Source organism: Leptonychotes weddellii, chromosome 13, assembly GCF_054177405.1.
Source record: "Leptonychotes weddellii isolate Sample4059 chromosome 13, ASM5417740v2, whole genome shotgun sequence".
Lineage (NCBI taxonomy): Eukaryota > Metazoa > Chordata > Mammalia > Carnivora > Phocidae > Leptonychotes > Leptonychotes weddellii.
In genome coordinates this window covers 54,623,163-54,648,278 of record NC_138381.1, presented here as the reverse complement: position 1 = coordinate 54,648,278, position 25,116 = coordinate 54,623,163, and the positions used below count along the sequence as shown (strand labels likewise).

At 38.7% G+C, this 25,116-nt stretch overlaps 2 protein-coding genes across 7 annotated transcripts in view; both read left to right on the top strand.

The window, feature by feature from the left end:
* The window catches only part of SEH1L (SEH1 like nucleoporin), a 29,429-nt gene extending 9,273 nt beyond the window's left edge, over positions 1 to 20,156 (top strand). For 2 of the 4 annotated variants that reach the window (XM_081802592.1, XM_081802590.1), the window contains 6 exons: positions 3,097 to 3,308; positions 7,341 to 7,439; positions 9,991 to 10,131; positions 11,280 to 11,437; positions 12,772 to 12,922; positions 15,612 to 16,418. In XM_081802592.1, the coding sequence (XP_081658718.1) occupies positions 3,097 to 3,308; positions 7,341 to 7,439; positions 9,991 to 10,131; positions 11,280 to 11,437; positions 12,772 to 12,922; positions 15,612 to 15,807 (957 nt within the window). In that variant the 3' untranslated portion in view covers positions 15,808 to 16,418. Of the gene's footprint in view, positions 1 to 3,096; positions 3,309 to 7,340; positions 7,440 to 9,990; positions 10,132 to 11,279; positions 11,438 to 12,771; positions 12,923 to 13,971; positions 14,991 to 15,611; positions 16,419 to 19,941 lie in introns of those variants that run through there. The other 2 variants (XM_081802591.1, XM_081802593.1) reach the window with 2 other exon arrangements.
* Positions 20,157 to 20,181: 25 nt separating this feature from the next.
* Positions 20,182 to 25,116, top strand: part of CEP192 (centrosomal protein 192) — a 135,395-nt gene continuing 130,460 nt past the window's right edge. For all 3 annotated transcript variants that reach the window (XM_081802585.1, XM_081802584.1, XM_081802583.1), the window contains exons 1-2: positions 20,182 to 20,339; positions 21,011 to 21,181. In XM_081802585.1, coding sequence (XP_081658711.1) covers positions 21,072 to 21,181 — 110 coding nt within the window. In that variant the 5' untranslated portion in view covers positions 20,182 to 20,339; positions 21,011 to 21,071. The remainder of the gene's footprint in view (positions 20,340 to 21,010; positions 21,182 to 25,116) is intronic.

Below are 25,116 nucleotides of genomic sequence, written 5' to 3'. Positions count from 1 at the left end.
CTGTTACGTGAGAATTATTTGTTGGGGGTTATCCCCCCTCCAACACCCCCTGAATTGGAATTGGTACCAGAGTCCTTTACTTTTTTAGGGAAATGTCTATTGAAGTCCTTTGCCCATTTTTTAAATTGGGTTGTTTGGGTTTTTTGCTGTTGAGTTGTATATAGTTCTTTATATCCTGGATATTAGTACCTTCTCAGGTATATGATTTGCACATATTTTCTCCCATTCTGTGAGTTGCCTTTTCTCTCTCATGACAGTATCCTTTGATGCACAAAATTTAAGAATTTTCATGAAGTCCAATTTATTTTTTTATTTCCTGTGTTTTTGATGTCATATTCAAGAAATCATGGCCAAATCCAGTGTCAAAAAGACTTTCCCCAAAGTTTTATATTAAGAGTATTAAATTGTAGCTTTTTTTTTTTTTAAGATTTTATTTATTTATTTGACAGAAAGAGACAGATGGAGTAACGCATTGGCCATTAGTGGGAGAGGGAGAGGGAGAAACAGGCTCCCTGCTGAGCAAGGAGCCTGATGTGGGACTCGGATCCCAGGACCCTGGGATCATGACCTGAGTCGAAGGCTGACACCTAACCAACTGAGCCCACTCAGGCATCCCTAAAATTTTAGCTCTTACATTTAGGTTTTTTGTTCATTTTTACTTAAGTTTTGTATATGGTATAAAGTAAGTGTACAACTTTTTTTTTTTTCTTTTTTAAATAATCTCTACCCCCAATGCACAAACTCATGACCCTGAGATCAAGAGTCACATGCTCTACCAACTGAGCCAGCCGGGTGCTTCCAACTTCATTCTGTCATATGTTAATGCCCAGTTTTCCCAGTATCTTTTTTTTTTTTTAATTAACATGTAATGTATTATTTGTTTCAGGGGTACAGGTCTGTGATTCATCAGTCTTACAGAATACACAGTGTTCACCATAACACATACCCTCCCCCGGTATCTGGTATCTTTTATTGGAATGACTGCTCTTTGTAGAGGCCGCTTTTAGACAACAGGCTTGAGCAATGGAATGTAAAGCAAGGTGAATACAAACAGGCCCATAAAGGCCACCCACCTCAAAATATCCATAGGCCCTAACTAACCAATGGGCTACTTACAACCTGGCACAGTTACCATAAAAGGGAGAATTCCAGAAGTCCCCATACTTCCTCATCTTCCTCCTTTAAATACAGCCTCCACCTTGTCGTGGAGGACACTCCCTTGTCGTGTATTCGATAAATATCTACCTCCTTTGTTCTGCCTCTGGTGAATCCTTTTACTGCCCGTTTTTCAGGCTTCTACCCAATTGGGTTGCCCCACATATGGGGGCCCCCATCCAGTCGGGAGAGACACCACACCCTTTCCCCTTTGAATGGTCTTGGCATCCTCATTGAAAATCAGTTGACCAGATATAGAGAGAGGGTTTATTTCTGGACTGTATTTTGTTCCATTGGCCTATGTGTCTCTCCTTAATGCCATTATCATATTCTTTTAATTATTCTACAGTTGTAGCTTGCATGCTATTCACAGTTCTACAGTTTTTTTAAAGATTGATTGATTGAAGTAATCTCTACACCCAATGTGGGGCTCTAACTCACAACCCTGAGAACTAGAGTTGCCAGTCACGTGCCCTTAAAATTTTTTTTTAACGTTGGGAGGGGTTGGTCTCGTTTTTTCCCTAGGGCCTCCCTAAGGCAAACAACTGCTTGAGGGGAGAAAGAAGGGAAATGTATATAATTGGAGGGAGTTTTCTAACAGTCAGAGATGGGTCAATTAGTATACTGTAGGTTGGGTTGAGGAGTAGTGGCAAAGAAAGGATTTTTATTTGAACTTAGAGATAAAGGTTTTTCCCCCGTTATATGAACATAGAGCATTCTTAGGAAAACTTTCGTAAGCTGAAATGGCATAAAGTAGAGAATCAGTTACCATTAACTTACATGGAAGAATTTTTGAGTGTTCCTGAACCAAAAAATAACCTCTTTTAGGCTTTTCTGATGCCTTCGGACACATTTTGCTAATGTTTGCACAACATAAATCAAGATAAAGCACAGATACTTGAAGACACAGTTCAAAGCTGTTGAGGCTTGATGCTGAGATGCTGTGTAGGTCCCAGGGAAGGAGCTGGGTGGTGCCATTCTTATATATGAGGGTGCTTGCTGCCTCTCTAATGACTTGCAAAACAAATGATGAATGCTATTTTCTCTTGTCGTAAAAGCAAAAATCCTCTTCAGATTTCTTTTGGTTAGTGAGAAAGGTACTAAAGTAAAAGCAAAGTGGCATAACATAAACCTTTGGAAAGCAGGGGATATCTGCATATTTATTTGTATTTAGTTAAATCAACTGCCATTAATACATTTACTATTTCAGCAATTGTATTGGTATTGATTATGCAATGGTGTTTATAGACAAATGTTTGCAAGGATGCAGTCCTTGGAGTTTATGTGATATTCTTCTCATATTGAGACTCCTTAAGATGTATTTTAGTAATTATAGACAGTAAAGTACTGATTTCTAAATTTGGTTGATATTTTCAGTCAGAAATCTAGATGCCAGAAAGTAGCTTGAATGTGCTCTGGTGGCGTTCTGTAATTATCACAATGCCAGCTTTGTACCATTCTCTTGGTCTCTAGTAAACGCCTTCTCTTCAAGTGGATGGTGGTGATCCAAGTAGGGCTAACTGGCATTTATGTTTGGAGAAGTTGCGTGCTTTCCATTGTACTATTAAAGACTCTTAATTCATTTAATTTACTGCTCGCAGCATAGTTTGTGAGACAAAACTACCTATATTAAAATTCGAACACTTTCTAGTTTAGTGACTGGTCTGCTTAAGGGAGAGTCCTTACTCTTAATAAAGTTAGACTTTCTAAGGCAAACTTTTTTCTACCTTAAAGGGAATGATTAATTATAGGTCACTGATTTATTACGGATTGCCAACTGTGTATGTGGTATTTTGCTGTGGAGGAAATACAGACCCAGGTGGTTTTAAAATAATTTATTCAAGATTATATACCTAGTAAAATGGCAGTGTGATTTTAGAGCTGATGTTCTTTCCACTCCACCATCTTTTCTTTTTGTATATAAATAATTTTTTTTTTCAGGTTAAGAGGACAACTCTAGTGGATAGCAGAACATCCGTTACCGATGTGAAATTTGCTCCTAAGCACATGGGTCTTATGTTAGCAACCTGTTCGGCAGATGGTATAGTAAGAATATATGAGGCGCCAGATGTTATGAATCTCAGCCAGTGGTCTCTGCAGCATGAGATTTCATGTAAGCTAAGCTGTAGTTGTATTTCTTGGAACCCTTCAAGGTAAGCTTACACAGAAAACCTGATAATATAATCTTAGTAAAACAAATTAGTAATTTTGTTTTTTAAGATTTTATTCATTTATTAGAGAGAGAGACAGCGAGAGAGGGAACACAATCAGGGGGAGTGGGAGAGGGAGAAGCAGGCTTCCTGCCAAGCAGGGAGCCCGATGCGGGGCTCGATCCCTGGACCCTGGGATCATGACCTGAGCCGAAGGCTGACGCTTAACGACTGAGCCACCCAGGCGCCCCCAAATTAGTAATTTTTAAGCTAAGCATTTGATGGTTTAATTTCCTTAAAACATTTTTCGTAGCCATGTTTATTATTTTTAAAAAATACATGTTATGTAGAATAAAAATTCTCCTTCATCTGCCCTCACCTGTCATGTCTCTTGTCCCCTATTTTTATTCCATAGAAGAAGCCAGCCATTGTAAATATTTGGGTGTGCAACTTCTGGGCTTTTTCCGTGTATATACAAATAAATATTTAATATGTTTTTAAATATACAAATATATGCCAACACACAGGTATACTATCACGTAAAGGTAGACGCAGAACACACAGATATGTATAGACATATATTCTCCTTACTTGAAATTTGCCTTTTTCATTGACAAATACATTGTGGGTGTTTTCCAGTGTATTAGTATATATATCTAGTCTTGCCTAATTTTTTTAACTGCTGTATAGTGTGACTCTGACTATATCATAGTTGCTTTTTTCTTTTTTAAAAGGATTTTATTTATTAGAGAGAGCACGAGCGGGTGGGAGGGTCAGAGGGAGGAAGAAGCAGGGAGCCTGATGGGATCAATCCCAGGACCTTGGAATCACAACCTGAGCCACCAAGGTGCCCCTCATAGTTGCTTTCTATTAGATTATTTTTTTAAATTAAAAGAATAATGAATCACTTGGTAGAGAAAAAATTTCAGGGGCACCTGGGTGAGTCACCCTCCCCCACCATGGTCTTGCTTTTTCTCTCAAATAAATATAATCTTAGAAAAGAAAAAAAAGGAAAAATTTCACATCTAGAAGAGTACAAAATGAAAGGTAAAAGGTTCCCCTACTAAAGAGCTAAAAATGCTCTTAATAATTCTGATTTTAGATTTTAATTCTGCTAGTTGCTATTGTATTTTTATTTGTTTTTATTTTTTTAAGGATTTTACTTTTAAGTAATCTCTACACCCAGCATGGGGCTTGAACACAGCTCCAAAATCAAGAGTCGCATGCTCTTCCAACGGAGCCAGCCAGGCACCCCAGTTACTATTACATTTATAAATGATTTACTTATGCCTCTGGTTCTTGCTGTGTTAGCTTTAAACAGTACCTATACTTACTATACAAAAGATGAATTTAGCACATTTACAAAGCTTTCCATTTCTCAAGGTATGACTAGATAGATATCTTTTTTTTTTTTAAGATTTTATTTATTTATTTGAGAGAGAGAGAATGAGAGAGAGAACATGAGAGGGGGGAGGGTCAGAGGGAGAAGCAGATTCCCTGCCGAGCAGGGAGCCCGACGTGGGACTCGATCCAGGGACTCCAGGATCATGACCTAAGCCAAAGGCAGTCACCCAACCAACTGAGCCACCCAGGCGCCCCCTTTTTTTTTTTTGTAAGATTTTAAGGAATCTCCAAACCCAACATGGAGGTCGAACTTAAAACCCTGAGGTCAAGAGTCCCATGCTCCGCTGTCTGAGCCAGCCAGATAGAGAGATCTTATTTGTGGGAATGTTGATGATGGTTTTTTAGTTATATTGGTAATTATCATAATTTCAAATGATATGTTCATTTTCTACTAAGTGATTTATCAATTTTTAGATTAGATATGGACTTACCTCTTTTTTTTTAAAAAAAGGAAATTAGCTTATTTTGCTTCTACCTCCCATTCACCTATTTTCTAATATTTTGTTACGTTGCTTTTAACTGGCAAGGGGACAACTGTGTATTTCACTCCTTGGGGAGGTAAGGGATTAGTTTCCCATGAGCCTTTGATCACATTTTTGTCAACTGATAAATACTTAACCTTGTTTTATGAGTGTTTTTGTTTAAAGATACCTTATTTAGCATATGTTGCTGATTCATTAACATTGAACTCCGCCAACAGCATTAAAACTCATGCCTGAACAAAGCTTATCTAATACAGTATTTTCTCCGTAAGGCACATCATAGCCTTCTTGCTAAACTTAGAAACACTAGATTGCATTTCAGTACCACATTTGGGGACCATTTTAAACAGTGAAATCACCAACACAAAGCACAAAAATGCAAAAAGCAGGGTGGTAAATAGAGTGCAACACTTGTTATCAGTGTGAGAGCTCAAATAAGAAGGCAGAACCTCACCTTGTTTGACCTCAGCATGGAACATGTGGGTCAGATGACTCATTTTTTGCAGAGCTGCTCCAGGCATGTTCATGAGTGACCGTGAAAGCCCCAAGTATTGGATTTTGGGGGTTACAAACAAATTTTAGTAAGCAGGCCAGTTTACAAATAAAGAATCTGCAAATGATGAGGATCGGCTGTATCTACTTTCTCAGAGTTCCGTTTGTATACCTTGGTCTTTATTCTCATCATGCATCTTGGTGTCCTTGTGTGTTAGTCTTTTCTATCTTTTTGTGGTTATAAATAAGAGAGTAGTATTTATGGCTAGTAACCGGTATTGGTATTTCTTTCCTGTCAGGTGCTCTGTTTTCTTAGTAGCTCACTCTCTTACCTAGGGCTTGGCTGAGTTTTAGCTGAGTAGGTGGAGTGTGTTGGCAGAATTTCCTTGTAGGGAGTATAAACCAAGGGAACCAAGGGAACCGGCAGGCTGGGGTACCCCTGAATTGCAGGAGGACTTGATTTTGGGAATGGAGCACCTTAATTTTTGTTTCCTCTTGTTCCTCTCTCTGCCAGTTTTAGAGTGCTAGTAAAGCTTTAGTAATAAAGAACTAACTCTTTCTTTTTTTTAAACCTTTTTTAAAAATTACTACATTCTGTTTTTAGCTTTATGAGGTTGGCAGATGACAAGGTCAGAGGTTAAACAAGGGGTCATATTCATAGGGATATTACTTAATGTGGATGAGGGAGGCAAAGGAAATCAATGTTGGAATAATTAGGCATAGAAATAAAAATAATAATTTAACCTAGAGTTCACTCTCTTATAACTTATCTTTTGCCTTTTTAAAAATGAAGTTGACCACAAATGAATCTAGAAAAGAGAATGACGTGTGGGGAGTATACTTTTTGTACAAAGCACTTAAAATCCTTTTTTTTTTTTTTTTAAGATTTTATTTATTTATTTGACAGACAAGCGAGAGAGGGAATACAAGCAGGGGGAATGGGAGAGGGAGAAGCAGGTTTCCCGCCGAGCAGGGAGCCCGATGTGGGGCTCAATCCCAGGACCGTAGGATCATGACCTGAGCTGAAGGCAGATGCTTAACGACTGAGCCACCCAGGAGCTCTGCACTTAAAATTCCTTTTGCCATGAATTGGTCACCGTAGGATTACTTTTTATTTCATAGTTAATGACCAAATCTTTCAGGAAGAAAAATTCTAAGACCTCTTGGTTGTCTTTTTTTTTTTTAATCTACTGAATGCTTGAAACCTTTTGGGAAAAGAGCTACTTTTTTTATTTAAAGATTTTTTATTTAGAGAGAGCACGCGAGAGATTGTGCACGAGCAGGGCAGGGACAGGGAGAAGGAGAGAGAGAATCTCAAGCAGACTCTGATGAGTGCAGAGCCCAACATGGGGGCTCGATCTCATGACCCGGGCCAAAATTATGAGTCGGTTGCTTAACCAACTGAGTTATCAGACACCCCAAGAATTACTGTCTATTAGCAAAAGGATGGTATCATTTGTCCCCATGTTGAGCATTCTCAAGGACATACCCTCTCAAGGTGTGGCTGTTTCAGATGTATGGCAGGGATCTAGTCATGGTAGTGGCATGCTTATTTGTGGGTTGTATAGCTACTTGATGCCAGGTTTTTCTAATTCTCTGAATTAAATGTATATTAACTTGATAGTTATGTAAAATAGTTTTCACTCTTCATTTCTAGCTCTCGTGCTCATTCCCCTATGATAGCTGTAGGAAGTGATGACAGTAGTCCAAATGCAATGGCCAAGGTTCAGATTTTCGAATATAATGAAAATACCAGGTTAGTACTGCTTTGGTTTTAATTATTGTTCCAGATTGCATTTAATTTTTAAAAATGTTATTTCTTCATTGGTTCATTGAATTATGCATGATTCATTACACATTTACTAATTTCCTATGCTATGCCAAGTTCTGTGCGAGGCTCTGATAATATAAAATTAAATGGTATAGAGGAGAAGGTAACTGATTTTCTAGTATGTACCATCTTGCTGGGAAAACAAAACAAAAGTGGTAAAAAGTGGTGATGAATTTTATAAACTGGGAGAATCAGGATGTTAAGGGTTTACTATACTTGGGTGGAGAGGGCCAGGAATTTTCACTCCAGACAAGACTTAGAGGATGAGTAAAGGTTAGCCAAAGAGGGCAAAACGTTCCAGATCGAGAAAACTACATATGATAAGGTAAGTGAACAAGAGAGAACCTATATATATATATATATATATTTTTTTTTTTTTTTTAATTTTATTTATTTATGAGACAGAGACAGCGAGAGCAGGAACACAAGCAGGGGAAGTAGGAGAGGGAGAAGCAGGCTTCCCGCTGAGCAGGGAGCCTGATGTGGGACTCGATCCCAGGACTCCGGGATCATGACCTGAGCCGAAGGCAGCTGCTTAACAACTGAGCCACCCAGGCGCTCTGAACCAATATATTTTTATTGTAGTTGAAATATAATAGGCAAAAAGGAGTGTGGTGAGAAATAAACAAAGCTTAGATCTGTAAGACCTAGTGTTCCATGTTTAGAAATTATTTTATGGGTAATGTGAAGCCACTGAAAGATTTTTAAGTTGGGGAATGATAGGCTTGGATGGTAGTTCAACTCTTCCATAGGTGTGGAACGTATTTTCGAGGGCAGCAGTCCAGGTGGGAGATTATAGCGGCTTTGGGATAGAGTAGTGGCAATGGGGATGGAGAGAAGTGGGCAATTGGAGAATAATTTAAGAAATGGTATCAATAGGATCTGATGACTGAATGTGAAGAATGGGGGAGAAGCAATTGAGATGATTTTCAAGCTTCTGGCTTAATAGTTCAATGGATGGAATGTAATTTCTTGAAATAAGGACATCTGGAAAGAAGACGGATTTGGGTAGAGTGTAGCACCACATGATGGAAAATTTATGTTGGGTCATGCTGAGATACCTGCAACACCTCTGAGAGCTGTAAAGAGGTGTACTCAGAGTCTCAGAGGACAAAAGAGCAACCACCAATTAATTAGGTGGGCTTCACATGTGCTAGACAGCAATCTTGGGTCTAGGAGTCAGATATTAGGCAGGGCCGGAAGCAGAAGAGAAGAACTATAGTCGTCCCCCTTATTTGTAAGGGATATGTTCCAAGACCCCAGTGGCTGCCTGAAACCTAAAATAGTATCAAACTGTATATACTATATTTTTTTCTATACATACATACCTGTGATAAAGTTTTGAGTTAGGCAAAGTATGAGATTTATAATAGTAGCTAGTAATAACAAAAGAATTGCAATAATACACTTTAAATAAAAGTTATATGAACTTTCTCAAAATATCTTATTATGTTGTACCCACCCTTCTTCCTGTGATGATGTGAGATGATAAGATGCCTACGTGATGAGATGGAGTGAGGGGAGTGATGGAGGCATTTGACATAGTGTTAGGCTACTGCTGACCTTCTGACGATACATCAGGAGGATCATCTTCTGGATGGCAGTTTGATCGTGGGTAACAAACCGTGGGAAGTAAGACTGGCTAAGGGGGGACCACTGTATTTTAATTCCTTGGGGCTCTGCAATTCAGAATGTTTTTGAGGGGTTCTTATTACCAGCCCTCTAACTTCCCAGATTCTTGATTTCTTCAGAGTCTCTGTACACAGTGCTGTCCAGTAGAAATTGCTGTGCTGATGGAAATGCCCTGTGCCTGTGCCAGCTCCTGTAGTGGCCACCAGCCACATGCAGCTGTGGAAGCTTAAAATGTGCTACTACAGCTGGACTGCATTTGTTCATTTTTATAAATTTAAATTTAAATTTTAGGCACATGTGGCTAGTGGCTGCAATATTGGCCAGCATAGTTCTAGATTATAGGAACCTTCCTCTAGAACTTTTTGTGGTTTTTGTAACCTTTTAAGCTATTAAAACTATCTACAACATTAATAGCACATTGTTTTTTTATAAACATTTTTTTTTTAAGATTTTATTTTTTTATTTGTCAGAGAGAGCACAAGCAGGAGGAGTGGCAGGCAGAGGGAGAAGTAGGCTCCCTGCTGAGCGGGGAGCCCGATGCAGGACTTGATCCCAGGACCCTGGGATCATGACCTGAGCTGAAGGCAGCTGCTTAACCAACTGAGCTACCCAGGCATCCCTAAACATTTTTTTTTTTTTTTTAAGATTGTATTTATTAATTCATGAGAGGCAGAGGGAGAAGCAGGCTACCCATGGAGCAATGGAGCAGGGGAGCCCAATACGGGACGCGATCCTAGGACCCTGGGATCATGATCTGAGCCGAAGGCAGACACCTAACCAACTAAGCCACCCAGATGCCCTATAAACATTCTGAAATTTTTAATCTAAATTGTTTTTTCATTAGGAAATATGCAAAAGCTGAAACCCTCATGACAGTCACAGATCCTGTACACGACATTGCCTTTGCTCCAAACTTGGGAAGATCTTTCCATATTCTAGCAATAGCAACCAAAGATGTGAGGATTTTTACATTAAAGCCTGTGAGGTGAGTTTTTGAAGCACTTAATAATTTAAAAATGCTCTTAACTCATGATTATTTTCATTTGTGGAGAAGAGTGATGAGGCAACTGTGATCTGAAGAATGGCTTCTTCATTGAACATTTTATCTATAAATATATGCGTTTTGGGGTTGGGGAATTGAATAAAGACAGGAGACTTACGTTTTCTTTTTTTTTAGATTTTATTTATTTATTTGAGAGAGAGCACATGAGAGGGGGGAGGGTCAGAGGGAGAAGCAGACTCCCTGCTCAGCAGGGAGCCCGATGCAGGACTCGATCCCGGGACTCCAGGATCATGACCTGAGCCGAAGGCAGTCGCTTAACCAACTGAGCCGCCCAGGCGCCCTTACGTTTTCTTAATGGCGTTTTCTTTAGGCTGATATGATGAATTGGATCCTCTGAATATAATTGGTACTCTGTAAATGTTTGAACAAACGAGAGGTGGTAGTTTACTTAGGGACAGTTAACTTAGCACTGAGACATTCTTGTGAATAACCTATTCAGGCTTTAATTTTGGAATTGTGAGTTTCAGTTCTTTTCCTTTTTTCCTTCCTTTCCCCCTTCTATTCTTCCCTTCCTACTGCTTTCCTTTTAAAATTAATTTATGTATTTTATTTCTCAATCTTGTTTGGGGGAATACAATCCTTTTGGTTTTCTTTTCTTTTCTTTTTTGAGAGAGACTGGGTGGGGGGGCCCGGAGGAGCAGAGGGAGAGGGGGAGAGAGAATCTTAAGCAGGCTCCATGCCCAGCTCACAGTAGACACGGGGCTTGATCTTACAACCCTGAGATCATGACTAGAGTCAGACGCTTAACCGACTGAGCCACCCAGGTGCCCCTGTTGTTCCTTTCTTCCATGAAATAATCACTGAATAATTTTTATGTGGTAGGATCATGCCAGGTGCTGGGGAGTCAAATGAAAGTGACATGGCCCAGCTCTCAATGAATTAAGGTGGGGGGGGTGTGGGAAGGAAGGTGGTGGTTATGGATATGCACATTTTTATAAAATAATATGGTAAGTATGTGAGACCATTTGTATTTTTTAAATTAGAACTCTGTGTGTGTGTTTCTGTGTGTGTATGTGTGTGTGTGTAAAATCTTTAATCAGCATTTCTCAGGAAGATTTTTTTATTAATAGGAAAGAACTTACTTCTTCTGGTGGGCCCACAAAATTTGAAATCCATATAGTGGCTCAGTTTGATAATCATAATTCCCAGGTCTGGCGAGTGAGTTGGAATATAACAGGAACAGTGCTAGCATCTTCAGGAGATGATGGCTGTGTAAGATTGTGGAAAGGTAAGATTTTAATGAAGGAATTGTTGCTCTGTGTTGCTATGTCAGAATTTTCACTTAGAAATGTAAATTCAGAAATATTTTGGAGAAAATTACCTTTCTACAGTTACTTTTACATTAATGTCTTAACATTAATTTGTGTTATTTTGAACCTCCATCAGTTTATCTAGTTCATGGCAGTTATGACTGATTGAATTGTTTGATTCCATGTGGAGCAAAGCAATTTTTAAAACTAAAAGTAATTGTAACAGAATATGCAGTATCTCCAAAAGATACCGTTTGCTATATATGTAACCTTTGTGACTGCTCTAAAACTCAGGATAGGACTACAGACATCTCATATTAAATAATTGCTTTAGCCAACCAGCCCTTAATAGGAGAAAATCCAGTATCTTCCCCACTTCCTCTCTGCAACTCTCAGAAGTTGAATCTTCTGGCCACTGATTCTGAAAGTTTCTTGTAAGTGCCATGCTGGCTGAGAATTCAGTCTAGTAACTCGATGCTGACTGTGGTTCCTGCAGCATGGTCTGCATTTGTCCATGGACGTTTATCCACTGGGCAGAGGTGTCCTTGGTCCTTGTACCACTCTAGTTGGTGGCATCCCACAGTTAGGATCCAGACTTACAACTTAGTTGGTGTACCCTGAGCAGTTACTGTTACTCTAAATGCAGTTTGGCTGAGTCTCCTGTAGTCAGTTTTAGCTGTGGTAGAACCAGCCCAGACCTCAATTTCCTCAATGTCATTTGGTATCAAGGGCTTTGCTTCCTTTTCATGCGCCTGGGCTTTAGTCAGGACCACCCAGTTCCACCCCAGCAGGCTCCCTAACTTGAGTTTCCTGGGCCCAGTGTCTCCAGTGATCTATTTGGCATTCAAAGAATTAGGCCATGTTGGGTAGGCCACTCAAACCCCAAAGGTTTATTACTTGCATCGATCTCTGAGGACATTAGGTACCCACATGACCTATACTTGCATAACTGAGAAGACAACTCCATTACCCTACATATGCATGTAATTGAAATTAATTATCATGAAGGTGAAGAATTTATTTTGATACTAATGTTAATGTGGTAAATTAGAGAATTGTCTTTATTAATAATTATCTTGTAAGGAAAGGGAATGGTAAAAATTTTATGTTTTTTAAATTAATTCTTGTAAAACTTTACAAAATAATTGTTAAAATTGAGATATATGTCTTTCATTTTAAATATGTCTATAACCTATATCTTGAGAGAAATGTAGTCTTCTTTTTTTAATTGTACTAAAGGACTTGACCACAAATTTGTGCCCTTGAGCATAGCTATTAGTCATGTTAATGTATTTGACCATTTTCTTTTCAGCTAATTATATGGACAATTGGAAGTGTACTGGTATTTTGAAAGGTAATGGGAGCCCTGTCAATGGGAATTCTCAGCAGGGAAACTCAAATCCTTCCCTAGGTTCAAATATCCCAAATCTTCAAAATTCATTAAATGGATCTTCTTCTGGCAGGTAGGCTGTTTTGTGGGAAAACTAGAAATTACCTCCTTTTTAAATCATTCTGGTAGCCGTACTAAAGGTGTGTGATTTCATGGGTTTTAAGATTGAATGAAGAAATTCATACTTAAGTATATAGTAGAAAAAATTCACTTTGTTAGCACTGTATTTAGCTTACATGGTCATATTTATAGATAGATTGTTAAGCCCTTGAACTAAATTATATTCTGAAATATAGTGGTCTGTCAGAAATATAACTTTAAGATTTTACTTTGCTTCTAAAGTGAGATGAAGAGGAAATCTGGGATAATGCTGAGGATTTTAGTCCTAGATGAGCATAAGTATGTTAGTGGTAGTAGTGCAGCCTTTGAATCAGGTCAAGCTGAAATTTTAAACTGCATTAACTAAGGCTTCATAGAAGAGAGTGAGTTAGATGTGTTTTTTGTGTGTGTGTTTTAAAACTTTAATGGAGATTGTAAGAGGAAATGGTAAATTCTGATTTCTTGATTTTTTAGAATTTTTAACATATTTAAATTCTTGTTTATCTTAATAAACAATGTTTGATGTGACCTCAAGAGTCATCCTTTTGTTTTTATATTCAAATTTCAAATATGTGAATTTGTGAGATAAACTTATTTTAATATGCCTTTGTGAGTAATTTGGAATGCAATTCAGGAAACTTCAAAGCACAGCCTTAAAAAATTGTCCTGTGGTTATCCTGTTGTCATCTTAAATAACAGAATTCTATTTAAAATTTCAACTATTTTTATATTGTTATATTTTTATATAAAAAAAAAATCCTGCTGTTTAATTTTGAGGTTTAAGTATTTACATGAAAACAATTTCAGGTTACCACAGAAGATACCAGATTATAAAGACGATTTCATGAAACAGAGGATACTACTGTTAATTAAAAAAAAAATCTGGTTTTTGGTTGCTGTCTGTACTGCATATATTATAAACAGCTTTGAAGTTTTGATCTGTATTCTTATTGTGCCAATAACCATGTGTGTTAGATCTGTGATGCATTTTCCCTTCTCCATTTGTATTATGTCCTTTAACAGAAAGCACAGCTGAGTACCAGCTAACTGGAGTAACTTTGCTGTTTTGCTGCTTGTTGCATGCACACAGGAATGGAAAGCGAGCTCCTTTTCCCCTTCCCCAGCGCCGTTTGACCTCTCCCAAGATACACCAGCAGCCTGCTTACTACTAAACGCAATCCAAAAGGCCTTTAAAAATCCAGTGTATTTCATTTTTTTTTGTACTAGCCAGTTTATTGACACTATTTGAAGCTTTTGAAATATAAATGGAGAGGCTTTTTGTTGAGACGTTGTCACCAAAACAATTTTTTGAAATGTTCCTGAAATTAACATGGGTTTTAAAATTAAAAGGATTGTTACTATCCTAATAAGTAGTTGGGAGGAGGGAAAATGTCACTTTATTCCATTTGGAGAACATAGGCTTATTTCTTTTGTTTTCTAAACAGTAAGCTAAAATGATGAATTTTTATAATTTTAATTTGAAGGTTGAATAAATATTTTTCATAAAGATTGTTTTGAGTGCTAATTTGTTTACCTTTTGTAGAATTGGTTTACACATGATATTATTTAGTGCAACTCTGTCATTTCTTTGTAATATTTAAAAAATATTAGTAAAGGAGTGAGAGAAGTAGTAGTAAAATGAAAGTGATTTGACTGTACAGTTTGTGGCCAAATTAAACATTTGGTATTGCTTCATTTTATAATTTGGTAGTAAAATGAAGACATCTTTGTAAATTTTCAATTCATATTCACTAAAGAGCTTAACGTTTCTAATATGTGCTTGTATTTTTTTTATGGTATGATTCCATGGCTTAAATTTTTCTTCAAAATTTGGAAACCTACTGTAAGAGGAGCAGTTAAAAATTTGCTAAAATTGTGCATGCACATTAACCTCTACATTCCAAGTCTCAGGAATTTAATTTAGTTGGCTGCCTCATTTAGTTCATACTCTCTAGAACTTTGACCTTAATGATAAAGCTATAAGTCTTTGCTAAAATGCTTAAGTATTACGGGTAAGTTACAAAATGGCAGAAGAATAACAACAGGACATACTCTTTGAGCTCTTTTACTTAACAAAATTTTGTACTATTTAAGGTTTTTGCAGAAAAGCACCTAAGTATTTTCAAAGGTCGTATTTCTTCAGAAGTATATTGCAGTAGCTGGCCATACTATATGACAGTATATTTGGATTGGTTCTCAGTGTCATGTATGCACTAAAAAACGTGTGCCTGCTGCTACTTCAAACGAAGCATTGCTTAAAATAAAGAAAAAGCTTATGAGATTTGTAAATTTACAGGATAGCATCAGATATGTTTCTGGAAGATTAGAAAATGTTTTAAATTATAAAATGTCTTTTTTTGTAACATTCATACTGGTAATTTTTTTTTTAACATTTTAAGTTTAACAGATTGTATTTCTTTCTTTCAAGTTTCTATACTTGCTTAAGCAAGCTTGATTTGAGTAAGGGTCTTGATTTTTGCGATTATGTTCTGTTAGTTTTGGCATGAATATACTAAAGCTTTTTTTTTCAGCATGTGTTTTCTCCTCTTTGGTTCTCTTTGTATTTACTACTTTTCTCTTTTTCTTCTGTTTTTTCTTTTTTTTTTTTTTTTCTGTTGTTTTTGTTTTGTTTTGGTGTTTTGTTCCTGTCTTCATTGTTTCAGGTATTTCTTTCCCCCTCTGGATTCCCCACGGGCTGGATCGAGATGGTCCAGTTATGCCCAGCTCCTTCCTCCTCCTCCTCCTCCTCTGGTAGAGCACTCTTGCGATGCTGACACTGCCAACCTCCAGTATCCTCACCCTCGCAGACGATCTCTCTCTCGGCCTCTTAATCCCTTACCTGAGAATGAAGGGGTTTAAAACACTGATTTAACACTTAAAGGCCTTATTCAAGTGCTTGTAAATGCTTTCATTCCTGGCTGCTTTTTGTTTTTCTTCATTTTCTTTTAGAAGATTTTTCTAATTTAGGGTCTGTCTTGCATGTATTACAACCAGAACACAGTGTTTGGAACCTAAATGTGTTTGTGCTTCTGCATCAAAGGAACATTTGCCTCACTGGTTGATAACCTTTGATGAAATGAGATAAGTACAAGTAACACAAACTGTGAGTTATAGTAGCTGATTTCAATTTCAAAGTGCCTATTCTATTAAGTTTTATTTTGAACTGTTACGATGTTAATTTTCTTATGGTTTGTCATTCTGGTTGATGTGAAAGGATTATCATAAAGTACACTTTGCCTTTGAGACATTAAGAAATGTTTTACATTTTACAGGCTAATGTTGGAACCAACTAGTTTGTAAAATAAATCATTCCTGTGTATAAAGCAGCAAAACATAATAATGGACTGTTGGGTCTTTTTTAAAAAAAAAAAAAAAAGAAAAGAAATTGCCTTTTACTACTTGGAATTACTGTTTAAAGCTTTTGTAATTATTGTCCAAGTAGATTATTTAATAAAATATATTTTAAAAGATACGAATCTCTTGCCTTATGAAAACAGAATGTACAGCTGGCCCTTGAACAACATGGGTTTGAACTGCACTGGCCCACTTATACATAGGTTTTTTTTTTTTTTCCTCTTCAATAAATGCAGTACAGTACTGTAAATGTAGTTTCTCTTCCTTATGATTTTCTTAATATTTTCTCAAGCATACTTTATTGTAAGAAAACATTATATAGTTTGTATAACATGCAAAATAGGTGTTAATTGACTTTAAAGTCTGGTAAAGCTTCTAGGCAACAATAGGCTCTTAGTTAAGTGTTTTGGGAGTCCAAGGTTAGACTCAAGGTTTTCAGCTATGTGGGTTCATTGGCACCCTAAGCCCTAGTTGTTCAAGAGTCAGCTATATTCTATTTGTTAGATGGTAAAGCTTCTATCTCCCTATAATACTATGTTGCAAAAAAAAGAAAAAACCCAAACAATTAAAAAATTAGGAGATGAGCATGACATTTATTTAAAAGGTAAAAAGTCAGTGTTTAGATTAACATTTATAACTGACAGATGTTGACTTCCGGTCTCGTTACACATTATATTATTTTTTTAATGATACTTTTAAAATTTGAAATCAGAAAATAATTGACAATAATTATGGTGATTAAAACTATGAGACTAGTAATATTCTTTTTAGTTCAGTTTTCTCAAGAATTGCCAAGGATTTAACTTTCTTTAGGACTAGAGAAGGTGTAATTTGAAAAGCATTTCATATGTGTCTCAGTTAATCGCATGTAGTTACAGTTGTTATAACCATGTAATTTGTAATCTAATTTTCAAAGATACCTTTCCTATGTATAGTGTCATACCCTTGAAACTTCTTAACATGCAAAGGATAAAGAGCTAATAAGAGATTAATTTTTTTGAGATTAATTTTAACTTAAGGAACATTTGAGTTTTGTTGTGACTAATTAAAATGTCTTGTCTATAAAGTTAGCATTTTAGCATTTCAATTTATGAAGAAGAATCTTTTCCAAATAATTCTCAAAGGTCTTCCTTCTGGTAAAGGACTTGTTTTACACTTGTTGGCTTGTTTAGGTTCAAAGCAAGGGGTCTAACTTAAGGCTGAATCTAGTTCAGAATTAAAAATTCATGTCTTTGAGATTTCAATCATTATAGAGGTGCTTGGGGTTAGAATGGGATAATGAAATGAGACAGAGTCTCCAATTTAATGAATATTGAGCATCTTCTATGTGCCAGATACTATGCTAAACACTCTGGGATATGTAAGAAGAAGAAGAAGAAAAAAGAAAGGTAGTCTGCACAGAAAGTCATTCTAGTGGGAGAAGACTTGTACAGAATTTACAAAAGGTAACCAGGATTCAGTTTCATAATAAAGGTTGAAACAGAAAGTGATTTATTTGATCTGACCAGGTTTGGAAGCCATGTGGGATTTCAACAGGTGGAGTAGTTGAAGCAGAGGAGGGTAGGAGTTCCAAGGTGATGGCCCAGAGGTAAAAGAGGACAGGGGTGTAATAAGGCAACAGGTAATAAGCATTAGTCTGATGTAAGAAGGTTCATTTGGGGAGCTGGTAGGAGATTAATCTAGAATCAAACTTCGTGGTCACATTGTGTGCGACTTTGTGTATCTGTGGCTTAGGTTTGCCACTTAAAGCAGTTGGTAAAGGAGAACTGTGGGAGATGATTGCCTTTTCTTAACTGGATAGACATCACTTCTAATTCCCTGGGAGGCATCCCTAGCCCTGGGACTTCTGCAAGATCTACCCAGTGTCCTGGGTGATGGACATTAAGGAGGGCACGTGATATAATGAGCACTGGGTGTTATGTAAGACTGATGAATCACTGAACTCTACCTCCGAAACTAATAATGCATTATATGTTAATTAATTGAATTTGAAAACAAAAAAAAGGATCTACCCAATGTCTAAGGAGATTTGAAATTCATTGGGAGTTCTGTGCCTTTTTATTTGACAAGTTTTGATAACAGCTAATATTTGTTGAGTACATCCATGTGTCAGTGCTCTTCTAGATACTTTATGTGGATTAACTAATCCTCACAACAAACCTCTGAGGCAAGTGCTCTAAGTACGCCATTTTACATGTGAGGAGATTGGCAGGTTAAAGCTATTTGCCCAAGGCTGCACAGCTAGGAAGTGAGAGCCAGGATTGAGATTTTGGCAGGCTGGCATCAGCCTGTGCTCTCCTGCTTGCAGATACTTTGGATCCTTGTCATTAGAGTTCCACCTGGTTGCTGGGTGTTGTGGGGAGAGCTTTGGCCACTTGATTTTTATGGAGGAAGGACATTTATTGAGTTGGGTATAAGGATATAGGGTGAATGAATACATTCCAGCAGTTTACCTCCAATGTATGCTCATGGTCTAGACAGAGAAGATACTTTGTGAAACAGGATTGCTCATTACACTCAAATAGCATCCTTTTAGTTCTAAAGCTAGTAGGTTTATTTTTCTGGATTCAGAAAACCTTGAGATTTTCTCCACTTATCTTTGTTCATTGAGTGTGGACAAAGGTAGAATAGGGGTAATTACAGTTTGCAAATGCCAAGCTGGAGGGTTTCAAGAAAAAATGCCAAGAGAATTGTAGAGACATCAACCGAGTTTGATGGGAGGCTAGTCCTGATAAAATAAGTGTTAAAATAATACTCAGGACCAAACCAGATAATCACAGGATGAATGACGACAAGGTGTAAAAGTGGAGGTGGTTAAGGGTAGGAGAAACAGAATGGTCTTAAGGTGACAGAATCAAGGAAGGGTGAATTGGTTTTGGTTTTGGGTGGAAAGATGCAGCATTTCTAAAGGCAGGAACCAGTAGAGAAGGTATCCAGGAATGATAGTTGAGCAGTATTTTAGAGGACATAGAAAAGTAAAGTGATCAAATAAACATGTCATTCCCCAACAGGCTAAAATTAGGAATAGGGACTGTTAAACTCAACTTTTTCATTTTCTCTATTCCCAAGTGTGCTGTTGCATCTTAAACATTAAATAACTTGCATGAATTAAGTTAGCTTTGGAAAAGAGGACTCTCTTTCAGACTGTATGGAGGAAGTTTTGAGATAAAGGAAAGTGAGAGGCACGAAATTGAATTACCTGTGGTTTCAGTAAAGTAGTTAAAGCACTGTGCTAAGCAGATGTCGGTGGTATTTGTGGCCTAAGGAGAACAGGAAAACGTGGGGAGTAATTAGGGATGAATTATGTCTCAGCTTTTTCCACCCCCGACCAGCCTTACTCCGTCACAAAGAGGCGATTAGGAGTAGAGAACTATCATGAAGCTTGGATCCTGAGAAATGATTTCCTAATTGAAGCTTTATTGCAGTGTATAACATAAGGCAAATTATGACACATTTCAGCGTCTGCCAAGCAGTGGTAGAAAAGATCTGCATCTGCTCCTGTAAAGACAAAAAAAGTGACAAACAGTACTAAACTCAGGGTAGTATCAGATGACTTGTTCACCGGAAATGTTGTATAAGGTAAGTGACGATGTTTTGGGGTTCCAGACTGAATACGGTAAGCAGTTTTTTTTTTTCCGGTTGGCCAAGGCTTTCATTGCGTTACCTTCGGTTCAGCTTTAGAGGGAAGGACTTTCGCAGTGCGCCCCACCCTTCCCAATACTGAGCTCCTCCTCCGGACCTGCGGAGCGCGGCTTCCTCGTTTCAAATTCAGGGACTAACCGTCCTCGCCCAATCATCGGCCTCCTGCCCGCCCCGTCCCTTGTCGCTATCCAATCCAAGGCCAGCTCCGAGTCCCCGCCCTGTTGCTCGTGCCGCGAACGGACGTAAACCCCAGGGGCGCGCTGTACGGCCAGTCCGGTGGCCGCGGGTGTGGGGGCGCGCCTTGCGCACGCGCATTTGCAGAGCCACCGGGACGCCCGCTCCTCTGGATCTTTTTGACGAACTCTTCGGCTCCCGCAGCTGGAGTCGCGGGCTTGGTGAGGAGGGGATTCCTGTGTCTTGACCGCGGTTCGGCAGGGGGCACGCGAACCCGCTTTCGGCAGGCTTTTCGGCTGCCGGGCGGATTGGGCAGTAGCGGTTGGGCCGGGGTCGGGCGCAGGGCGCAGGCTCCGGGCGGGGGGCTGCGGGGCGCTGCCTAGGGTCCGACGGCCTTGCTCCGTCCGCCCCTTCGTACTCAGCCCGATCGTCACGCAGAATTCCGCTCAGTGAGTTCAGTTGGGCGTCTCTGAGAGATTGACTTTTAAAGAAACAGGTTTTGAATTTGGGGATCACATCCTGGTATCCCCCCACCCTCTTCCACTTGGTGACTTCTAGGGACCAGCGCACTCTGCGCTTTGGAGTTTCTTGTTGCAAAGCGCTCTTGACCGGGTGTTTGCTTCATGTGTGTTGTGATAGGCGGTTCTGTTTCTCCTTTTTGTCCAAAAATGACCCGCGAAGTAACGTTGTTAACTAAATATAGAGGGGTCTGCTAGTGTCACCCGGTTATTCACTTTTTGTTTTGGTTTCTGCTAGGCCGCGTTCACATTTACTCCCAGTACCTTTCTTACATTTCTTATATCTGATTTCTTTATGGGGGGAAAAAACACAAAAAAGCATGAATGAAGGCAATGTTTAATATCACTACACTTTTGATTTCTCTTAATTACAGACTTTGTTTACTAAAACATGAGGTCCCTTTTGAAGCAGTCGTTTGGAGAACAGATGTTTTTATGAAAGTATTTCCGTTTGCTGTTACCATATTGAGGTCATTCGACTGGAGTTTTTACTGCTCCAAAATCAGTTTTTTCAACGAATTCCAGTTTTGTGATCAAAGTTTACGGTAAGCTTTGAAAAGTAATATATTAAATGCATACCTAATTACAGATTTTTCTTAGAACACCAAGAGTAAATGATGAATGTTAGGGAAGCTTGACAGCATATGCTTTTGAATGTGTACGTGTAGGCTGCCAAATAATGACTACAGTAAATGATATTTTATATATCTAGAAATATAATTAAAGCAGGTAAATACTAGTAAGTTCAAATGTGAAAATTTGAGGTTACTGCTTTAAGGAAATAGCAAGAGAGATCCCAAAGATGGCTACTTAGTTCAGACACAGTAAAAGAAAAGGAAATGTTATATTCTCTTCATTTTAGGTGATGGAGGAGGGGTGGGTGGGCTATGCAATATTTAGGGAATTTTTCCTAGGAATGTGGTATGCCCATGGATGGTTTAAACAAGTGTAATCCTTTTGGAAACGATAGATCAGGTATTGGATTACATCTCCAGGGACCTTCCACTGGCTTGTATTACCACTGCGCCCATAGCCAAGCTCCATCCCAGGACTTAACACTGTCATAATTGATAGGGGTCATAATTGATTATAATTGATGAGGGTCATCCGCTCCGTGAAGGGGAGCTGCTTTATTTTTACATTTCCAGTGGTAAGTAGAATGTGTTTCATGGTTTGCGCTTGGTAATGATTGTTGCATGAATGATATTTGCTTAATATCTGAATTTTCTTGGATTTGACTCTAAATAGGGATAAATCTTTAAAGAATTTGGGATATATTTTAATGTGGTTTACATGTCTGTAAATTAATGAACAAACTTAGTGATTGGATGTGGGGAGGCTACTTGAAAGACTTATGTAATGGTTTAGATTAAAGTGATAAGGTGTTGGGAATATAGAAGTGAATCTCAGTTCCAGAGATCTGTTTGGAGTTAGAGGCATTAGAATTTGATAACTGAGAGAACAAGAGAAATGGTGCCAAGTGTCTGGCTTGTATAGCAAGAGAATAGGGATAACACAGGTCAAACTAAAGGTAATAGAATGGGTAGAGAAAAGATAATAAGTTTGGTTTTGTATTTGTTAACTTTGCACCACTTGAGAGAGTGTTAGGGGTGAACCATTTGGAAATGGGAGTCTAAAGCTCAGGATAGAGGTCTGAGCTGAGGTGATTGGAAAATGAGGAAGATGGCATTAGTGCAAAGGAAAGACTACTCTGGGGCAGACTTGCCTGGCTCTGAATCCTCTGCTCCCACTTGTGCTTTGTGGCCTGGAAAATTCTCATAATTCCCTCTCTTGGCCTCAGTTTCTTCAATAGTAGGGATAATAGCTACCTTGCAGATTTGATGCAGGGATTAGAGAAGTGTATATAAAATACTTAGTGCATTATTTGAAAATAGAGTAGACACCATATGTCAGCTAGATAGCGAGGGAGTAGAGATTATTTCTTTCAACTTGTTTTTTTGTTCAATTCGTATTTCCAGCTCTATATCAATTACTGGGACTGTATGGGTGAACAAGATTGAAATGTCCCCAAGATACTGATACTCTAAAGTCAAAGATGGTGGGGCCCCTGGGGTGGCTCAGTCGGTTAAGTGTCTGCCTCTTGATCTCAGCTCAGATATTGATCTCAGGGTCATGAGTTTAAGCCCTACATTGGGCTCCACACTGGGCATGGAGCCTACTTAAAAAAAAGAGAGCGAGAGAAATAAATCAAAGTCATTAATGTTTCCTTAAAAAAGTTAAAAAGTCAAAGATGTTGTTATTCACTCATTTCATAAATATTTCATAAATATGTGTTAGGCATTATTATAGGTGTTAGGTAAGAGTGATGGAAAGATTGGCAAGGCCTGTGCTCTCAGAGAGCAATCTTTTTAGTGGGGGAAGAGAAATACAAAAATAGTGATAGGTGCTGGAAGAAATTTAAAAAATTGTGAGAGACTGTGGGGCTACATTTGATTAATGATGAGGAATCACCTCTTTTACAAGATGACATTTAAACTAAGGTGAATGCTAGGAAGGAGCCAGCTGGTGCAGAGATGTAGCGAGGACTCTAGGCCCCCAAGGTAGGGATGGGGCTTGGATGTTACAGGAACAGAGACACCAGTGTATGGTGAGTCATGAGCCTCAGGGGTGGAGGATGGGGTGGCTCCCTGAAGTTTTCAATAGGGGCGTGGTACCTGGTTTGTATTTAATGGTCCATTTGGTTGCCCTGTGGATATTTAACTGTAGGGTGGCAAGAATAGAAGCATGGAGACTGGTTGGGAGGCTTTTCAGTACAGTAGGGTGGTGATAGCAGACATAGAAAGATGTGGAATGATTTAGGGTGTGTTTGGGATATAGACCTGTTTTGCCCTTGGGAATGGGCTCCACCAGTAGATCTGTTTTATTTGTCAACAGTGTTTCTTACTGAATTGAAATGTGTTCACCTTGGGGTCTGTAACTTCTAGTTGATCTCAGCTTACAGTCCTGTTGTCTGACAGTATTAGTGCCTAGAAGCATTTGAGTTTGAGATCCCTACCTAAGAGTATAAGATGTACATTGCATGACAGAAGATCTGAGATCAGAATCCTGGGTATTCCTACCATGTAAGGAATAGATAGAGGAAGAAGATGTCATGTGAGCTATAGAAGTTATGATTTGGATTCTTCTAAGACACTTGGCTGTGAAGGGGAGGTAAGAAGGTGGTGGCGGGAAGCGCACATGAAGGATGGGAACAAATTTCCTACCTCCTCCATCCTAATATGGGATCGTTTTGAACATGTTTATAGAAATCAAGAAAAGCAAATAAAAATAGAAAAGAAAGGAAAATGCTGGGACATGATCTGAGAGAAGGGTGCTTGTATGATAGTTGATGCTAAATTTGCTATGTATTGACATAGTTTGAAGACATTCATTTATTCAACCAATTTATAGAGGATCTACTTTGGGCAAGGCACTGCTTTAGGTAAAAATTCAGGGGTAAAATAGGCCAAGTCCCTGCCCTCATGGAACTTACATTCTAATTTGTAGAAAAAACAGTTAAATAGGTGAATTATATAGCATGCTGGATGGTGGTCAGCACCACAGAAAAAAGAAAGAAGGGCAAGAAAATTGGAGTTGATGAGGAAAGTTGGTGAGGGAGACCAGCCAGGTAAGAGGACTTTTACCAAAATCCTGAAAAAAGTGGAAGACTAAGATGTGAGGTTATCTGGGGCATCAGTGTATTGGACAGAGGTTAGAGCCAGGGCCCAGTCCCTGAGCCCGGAGCCCTGGCAAGTTGTGGGAACAGCAGAGGTTAGGACAGTGAGGAGGGAGCAAGCAAGGGAGAAGAGTAGTAGAGAGTGAGAGCAGATTATTCAGCCCCTTGTTGGCCATTTTAAGTATTAACTTTTAGTCTGAATGAGATGGGAAACCAGTGGAGGGTTTTGAGCTAAGGAGTGACAATATTTGACTTAACGGGGATAATTTCAATGTGTGGAGAATAGGCTAGGGGAGGAAGAGTGGAGGTGTGGAGATAGTTGAAAGTATCTTGTAGTGAGTATCCAGGCAGGAGGTGGTGGTGGCTTGACCAAGGTGACAGCAGTGGAAGTAGTGAGAAAATGACAGGTTCTGGTTATATTGTTAGATAAAGACATTGGGATTTGCCTAGGGATTGCTTTTAAGGGTGTGTGTGTGTGTGTGTGTGTGTGTGTGTGTGTGTGTGTGTGTGTGTGTGTGTGTGTGTTGGGGGTGGTGGTGAGTAATCACTTGAGGTTTTTGGTTTGAGCAGCTAGAGAATGGAGTTGTCATTTTCTCTGTGGGGAAGACTGAAAAGCAGGCTTTCTTGAGGGGGTTGGAAGGCGATGGAATCAAAATTCAGGTTTAGGTGCCTGTTAGATAAACTAAGTGGAAATGTCTAGTAGGTAGTTGCATATCTGAGGTTCAGGAGAAAGGCCCAGGCTGGAGATATAAATTTCATATTGTATTTAAAACTCTGAAACTGAGGGCAGTCACCCAGAGAGAG